General features: G+C 35.2%; 1 protein-coding gene across 1 annotated transcript; it reads left to right on the top strand.

The window, feature by feature from the left end:
• The first annotated feature begins 1,495 nt into the window (after positions 1 to 1,495).
• On the top strand, positions 1,496 to 5,450 carry LOC102598593 (phosphatidylinositol 4-kinase gamma 7). Its single transcript, XM_006363492.2, has 2 exons — positions 1,496 to 1,671; positions 2,932 to 5,450. Exon 2 carries the CDS (start codon positions 3,232 to 3,234, stop codon positions 5,152 to 5,154), a length of 1,923 nt encoding a protein of 640 aa, XP_006363554.1. The 5' UTR covers positions 1,496 to 1,671; positions 2,932 to 3,231; the 3' UTR covers positions 5,155 to 5,450.
• Positions 5,451 to 7,272: the final 1,822 nt, after the last annotated feature.

Genomic DNA, 7,272 nt, shown 5'->3' with positions numbered 1-7,272 from the left:
AATGTTGCACTTTGTTTTTATAATAATTAATAACAATAATAATAATACTAACAAAATCTTATAATATCCCCCAAATACTGTTTCTGTAAATAGTTTGAGATTCTTTAAGTTAGACAAATAGATAAGACTTTCAGAATTAGTTGTAACACTTTATATTTTTACTGCCAAGTCACAAGTGCCAACTTGCTGCTCATTTTGCGCCCTTTTGGTTGAGGCGCGAGTTAGATATCTCGTTATTTATTGTAATAAAACCTTTTACGATTTAGCAGTAATTTTTTTTTAACTGTATCTCCTACATAATATAATAACTCAATCACAATATATAATTCAACAAATTCTAAACAAGAATTGAATCCAACTCTTTACGTAAAAAAACACATCTCTTCAACTATATCCTTATACACAATATAATATAAAATTATTAGTGTTCATAAGTGAGGAATCCTTTCTTACAATGAATAAAAAAATTACGGATAATAGTGTGGCTAAATGAATTATACCAATAATTTTCTAGAGGTTATATAAGTGAAAAGAGATAAAAGAATAAAATAATGAGTGAAACAATATATTAGTGGCAAAAAAAAAGTTTAAAGAAATGACTGGACATCTCCTCCACACTAATATCCAAAAAGTTAAATTTTGTTAATTTCTTAATAAATAGGAATACTATTCGCATTTTCTTTTAACATTATTAAGATAATATCAAATTATTGGTAAGATAAGTCATAAGTAAAAACTTGTTTATGATATTACACATATTAACTATATAGAAAAAGAATTTAGACACATTTTCTTTACATTGATATTCAATGAAAGAATCTAGAAAATATCTTAGTCAATGAAGAAATTTCTTTCACACTAATATTCAAAAGTAAATTTAATTAATTACTTGACAACAAAATCGCCTCTTCTAAGATACTATTCTAATTTTCTTCTGACAGTCATAATTAAAAAAATATTTATCTTACTAAATACATTAACTTTCTAGAAAAAAGAATTTAGACACATTTTTTTTCAGTTGATATTCAATAAAAGAATCTGGACAATATCTTAGTCAATCTTCATACACTTCTCTTTTGAAATAATATTAACATAATAATATCAACTTAATTTAATTAATCTAATCAAATTCAATTTTTAACTCCAAGTCAAAGGTAAAAATATCTCTGTGGTCCCCATAAGGGACATTTCCGGAAATTCACACATTCCCGCTGACCATGCCACGTCATTTTCTAATCACATACCTCCACGTCACCATCTCCTATTCATCCTACCGTCCATTTATAATCTAACGGCTGTAAATACATTATTCCAGATGCTTCCAAATTTTTAAACCATAGTTAGTTAACTAACCAAACCATGATTCCCGCAAAACGTGTCTCCACTGGTGGAGAACAAACCATAGTTAAGTAAAGGGTAAAAATGGAATTAACAAAATATAGAAATGAATATATAGATACATTATACATACACATGCATATATAGCCATAAAGAAGAAGAAGCTGAAAGCTACAAACAGCAATAAGGAATAGAAGGGTTTTTTGGTGATTTTGGAGTGAATCGTAGCCGTTGAATCTTCTTTATATCTGAATCATACGGTTGAAAAGTTATCTGAATCTTCCATCGCCGGCGAGCTAGAAGAAAGGCATTATCCTCAGATCTGTTTTTCCGGTAAGGTTTTGTTTTGTTGCTTCATTTCATTATGTTGATTTTATTCCTGATTCATTGGTCCTTCGATGTTCGTTCTGGTTCATCTGAGTTTTATTCGCATTTTATCTGATTTTTTTTCTAGTTATTGAATGAAAATGAGAGTTAATAATACAGTAGAGTGTAATAAATGATTATATTTTTGAGAAATTAATTAGATTGGTTGTATTTGAAGGTTTTGTTACATGATTTGAGTTTACCTGTTTAAGATTTGTAATTTTTTTGTGTTATTGAATGAATGTGAGAGTGCTACAGTTGAATGCTAAGAAATGTTTCTTAATTGTTTGAATAACACTTTATTTAAGCAATAGCAGAGTGTTAAAAGAGTGTCATTTGAGTAAATTAAATAGATTCTATGAATTTTGTGTATTTAATGTGTTTGAAATGAGGTTTAGTTTAAGTGTTTGTAGCTGTGATGGTGGAGGTTAGCAGGTAGCTGGTGGAAAAATATGAGGTTTATGCAAGGTGGTTTGAATACCACAAGCATCCCTGAAAGGAAGAAAAGATCGAGTCTTTGTACAAAAATCTATGTTTTCGTAAATCTTTAGAAATGAGAGATTGAGTACTAGTAATCTTAGGGAAGAGTGTAACTAATTACTCAAAAATCACGCTGTTTATTGATAAAGCAGTGTGTTTTGATAGGAGATAGTGTCATCTGTGTAATTAACTAAGTTCTCTATGTAGAACGTGTTTTTAGCGAGTTTCAGTTTCAAGTGGTTTATAGCTTAGCATTGACGTTAGCACATAATAGATGCTTTTCAAGATTTGAAAGCCTTGTGTTAGTTATGTTTCCTATTTCCTAAGTGCTGAGGAATTAGAAAATCAGTGACAGGGTCAGGAGCCTAGTGCTACCATACTGGTGTCATCTGCAAATCAGTGAATTTGTTTGTATTGGGTTTAACTTTTATACTGGTCCAACTGGGTAGAGTTGTAATAAGCTTGAGTTGTTAGCTTAGAAAAATATGGATAACCAGCCTAGTACAACTGGTCAAATACACCACCATAACTGCGTTTCAATCTCAAACTTGGGGGGGTGGGGGAGCTGATGTAAATAAATTCCTTACTGTCACAGTGAATGTCACTTGCATCTTTTTTATATTTTCTATTTGGTTGTTTTGGTCATCCATGGCATGAATAACCTTGTAATGCTCTTATAACATTTCTTGACTAATGGCATGAATTAATCCATGTTGTATTCTGATTTTGTTTTACATCTCTTTACAGATCTTTGGCACTGTCTTATCCACATCATAAGATGGCTCTTCTAATGTAACACTTGAGATTCTTGATCTCTTATTGTCCCATTGTTGATGTGATAGTGATATTTGCTGTTGCCTGTGGCATCATCTGGGTTGGTTTTGGTTCCTGTTTGCACATTGATGATTGTTTCCAGATTGAATCATTTCCTGACGTGCTAACAATCTGCTTCTGAGTTTGGTGCTCAACTGAGAGTGCGTGGAAAGCTCTCTTCTGCTGCCATCTCTTTTGTTGATTGTGACGCCCAACTGTGTTTCTCGACCTTTTATGTCTCGTAACCTGGATAATTGTCCTGTTCAAACCCAGATGGCTGTGGCAATCTTCAAGAGCCCACTTGGTGGGGAGTACCATGGGAAAGGTAGGATGGAAGGGAGATCGACTGGGAGGAGACGTGTTTTTGTTCAAACCGAGACTGGTTGTGTACTGGGGATGGAGTTAGAACGCAGCGACAATGCACATACTGTGAAAAGAAGGTTGCAGCTTGCACTTAACTTTCCAGTTGAGGAAAGTTCTTTGACATTTGGTGATAGGGTGTTGAATAATGACCTAAGTGCTGTTCGCAATGATTCACCTCTACTGCTGAGAAGGAACTTTATGCATCGAAGTTCATCAACTCCATGCCTTTTACCCACAGGGAAGGATCATATCCAACCAAGAGATCAAAGTGGTCCCATTGAAATATTGGGAAATGTAAGTCACTTTGCTGAGACAAAGCAACTTATCCAGGAAATTGTGAAGGCAATAAAGACTGGAGTAGATCCACTTCCTGTTCATGGTGGACTTGGAGGGGGGTATGTTTTCAGAAATAGCAGAGGTGAGAGTGTTGCTATTGTTAAGCCCACAGATGAAGAACCATTTGCGCCAAACAATCCTAAAGGATTTGTGGGCAAAGCTCTTGGGCAGCCAGGCTTAAAACGATCAGTCAGAGTTGGGGAAACAGGGTATAGGGAGGTCGCTGCATATCTTCTTGACAATGATCATTTTGCCAATGTGCCAGCTACTGCATTGGTGAAAATCACTCACTCAGTCTTTAATGTCAATGATGGTGTAAATGGAGACAAGCCTCACAGCAAGAAGCAACTTGTGAGCAAGATTGCATCTTTTCAACAGTTTGTTCCCCATGATTTTGATGCTAGTGACCATGGAACCTCAAATTTTGCTGTTGCTGCAGTGCATCGCATTGGAATATTAGACATTAGGATTTTTAACACAGATAGACATGCAGGGAATCTTTTAGTTAGGAAGCTTGATGGTATTGGAAGGTTTGGTCAAGTAGAGCTCATCCCCATTGATCATGGGCTCTGTCTTCCAGAGAGCTTGGAAGATCCGTATTTTGAGTGGATCCATTGGCCCCAGGCATCTATTCCGTTCACAGATGATGAACTTGAGTACATAAAGAAACTTGATCCTATTCAAGACTCTGATATGCTACGAAGTGAACTCCCTATGATTCGTGAAGCTTGCCTTCGTGTCTTGGTCCTTTCTACCATTTTTCTCAAGGAAGCTGCCGCTTATGGTCTCTGTCTTGCGGAAATTGGTGAGATGATGACCAGGGAATTCCGTAGTGGGGAGGAGAAACCAAGTGAGCTTGAAGTTGTTTGTTTGGAGGCAAGAAGCCTGATTGCTGAGAGGGAGATTCTTTCTCCCAAGACTGAAGTGGATAACGAGTTTCAGTTTGACATAGATTGCGAAGATTCTGGATATGAGTCTAGTCCCAAATTAATCTCTCAGGATTTCACGAATAGAAACCCATTTCATCTCCCAATTGGAGGAAATGGCTGCTTCCCACTCTCTAAACTAGATGAAAGTATTGAGGAAGTGGAAAGGGACGAAGAAGATGAGAAGAGCTTTAATTATGTTCCTGCCCCAGCAAGGAACATTGCTGTGTCAAAACTTTCAATGTCTCTCAAGAACACCAGCTTAGGTGAGAAGAAACTGAAATATCCTAATATCTCAGGAACAAAACCAGAAAACGGCTATCTGGCTAGTTCTTCCTCTGGACATCGTAGCGCAAATGAGCAGCTTCCTGCAAGTGTCACCTTTGTGAAGGTATCAGATATGGATGACGTCGAGTGGGGCTTGTTTCTAGAGAAGTTTGAAGAGCTTCTTTACCCAGCTTTCGCCAAACGCAAGTCTATCACCCTTGGTCAGAGGCAGATGCAAAGGCTTGGAACTTCTTGCCAGTTTTGAGAATCGAGGTATTACTATATTAAGTATGACTTATGCCTAAATAAGACTGAACGAAGTTGTGATAGAGTGCGGGAGTAGGAACGTTAGAATATGCTGTAAATATTTTTGGAGACAGCCGAGTTGAAGGGCTGAGTAGAATTGGTTGTAGATTTTCTGTTTTCTTGTTGACATCTTCAATCCTTCCCCCTTTTTTAACTCTTTGTTAGATAAATAATTTGTGGAATGTAATTCGAGAAACGAAAAGTTATGTACATATTGGATGTCTTCTTATGATTTCTATGCCTCAACTTGCTTTAGACATGGATTTTCTTTTTGATTTACCTGTTTAGTGGTTTGTGTTGTGTTTCCATCAAACAATATATTGAGTTGTGTCTTACCCGGGGTGGTCCAGTGGTTTGGGCTTGGGACTTCCATGTTGGAGGTCTCAAGTTCGAAACCCCTTGCCAGCGAAAGCAAGGGGTTTGCCTTTTGGGTTGAACTCATCGCACCGGGCTTGCCTAGTGCGGGTTACCTCTCCTATGTGGTTTGTGAGCTATTGCATAGGAGCGGGAGTTTTATTCTGTGCGCACCCAAAGAGTAGCGGCTGGGGTTTTCCTTGTAATAAAAATAAAAAAAATAAAATATATTGAGTTGTGTCTTTTGGCATATTGTCATGTAAGTCCAGGTTGTATATTTGTATTCTCTTTCAGGTGGAAAAGGAAGACAACACTTGTGACACGCTAAGCAACACCATTATAGTAAAGGCAACAAAAAAGTGCAGGTTGGGTCCCTATAAGAAACTTGCTGCCTCTTTAATGATTGATAAAGTTTAAAACTTAACATCATTGAAGAAAAATTAAGTGGAATCCATATAATAAAGTAGTACTTACTAATTAAATTAATTTGATATTGAGATGTAAACTCAAATCAACAAAAGTGAAATATAAGGGATCGGAGTGCAGTCAAATCTCCTCTTCATTTGACCAGATTTTTTTTTTATTGATATAATTATACATAATACATAATAGGAAAGTTGTGTTTTAGTGAAATATTATTGTAGTCGATATTACCTTTTGTTTAGGTTATCGTATATTTGATTTTTTCTCCATTATTTTCAGTATTGTATTTCCTTTCTATGTTATTTTTTATATGCGTTACTTGGGCCGTAGATCCTTAAATTGAAAATTGTCTCTCCACCTTTACCTTAGCTGCTGCGTACACACTATATCTTAGCTCTCCAGATTTCACTTATAGAACTGCATTGAGTATATCATTATTATTGTTGGTAGAAGTTTGATTGCATCGAATTTTTGTTTTAAAAACACTATAAAGATGATAATATCGTAAAAGATACTACCAAATCCTTCTAACTCATGATAAGTAGAACAGTAAAGTATAGTTTGTTCAAGTGTGTCGATTTGGTGCGTACAGCTAATCTAAGTTGAAAAGACAGATTTTGATGTTAAACAGATAAAAAGAGATAAAGCAGATAAGATAAGATTTGGTGCAAGTCTGCATCAAAAACACAACCTTTCTATATAGGCTCACCCCACATTTGTTTTATCCCTTGCAACTTAAGCTAGAGAGAATGATTAAGTAGATGTTCAAGTTTAACTCAAGTCAATGATTAGTGTATTTCAATATAACATAATTATATTTGGCATAATACATAAATTGGACCCTAAACTTGGCTTCAAATTTTAAGTATGAACTCTAACTTTCAAAGTGCACAAGTAGGCACTTCAACTATCCAATTCTTAAACAAAAAAACACGCGAATCCAACCTGGCATAACGCGTGATTGAGACGCAATTCAGGCACGTCAGAGGTATTTTTCGAGGCCCACAACAGTTAAAAAAAAAAAAGCGGAAATGACAATTTTACCCTTAATGAATCCCTTTTAAATATATCTTTATTTTTTTCAAATCAAAATCCCATTTTTCTTCTTCTTCTTCCTAATTCTAGTACTCAAGCTTTTTTTCTCTTTTTGTGCACAATTTCTGGTCGTTTTTTATGTAATGGCTTCTAATTTTTTTTGTCATTGTGTAAAAAGAGCAAATTGGGAAAAGAAAATACGACCCTACCCTTTTGTATTTTAATTTCTTCTTTTTTTTTAATTATAAAATACGTGTAATTTTTT

The sequence above is a fragment of the Solanum tuberosum genome, unplaced genomic scaffold, assembly GCF_000226075.1.
Source record: "Solanum tuberosum cultivar DM 1-3 516 R44 unplaced genomic scaffold, SolTub_3.0 scf00431, whole genome shotgun sequence".
NCBI classification, from domain to species: Eukaryota; Viridiplantae; Streptophyta; class Magnoliopsida; order Solanales; family Solanaceae; genus Solanum; species Solanum tuberosum.
This window is presented reverse-complemented; position numbering and strand designations above follow the sequence as displayed.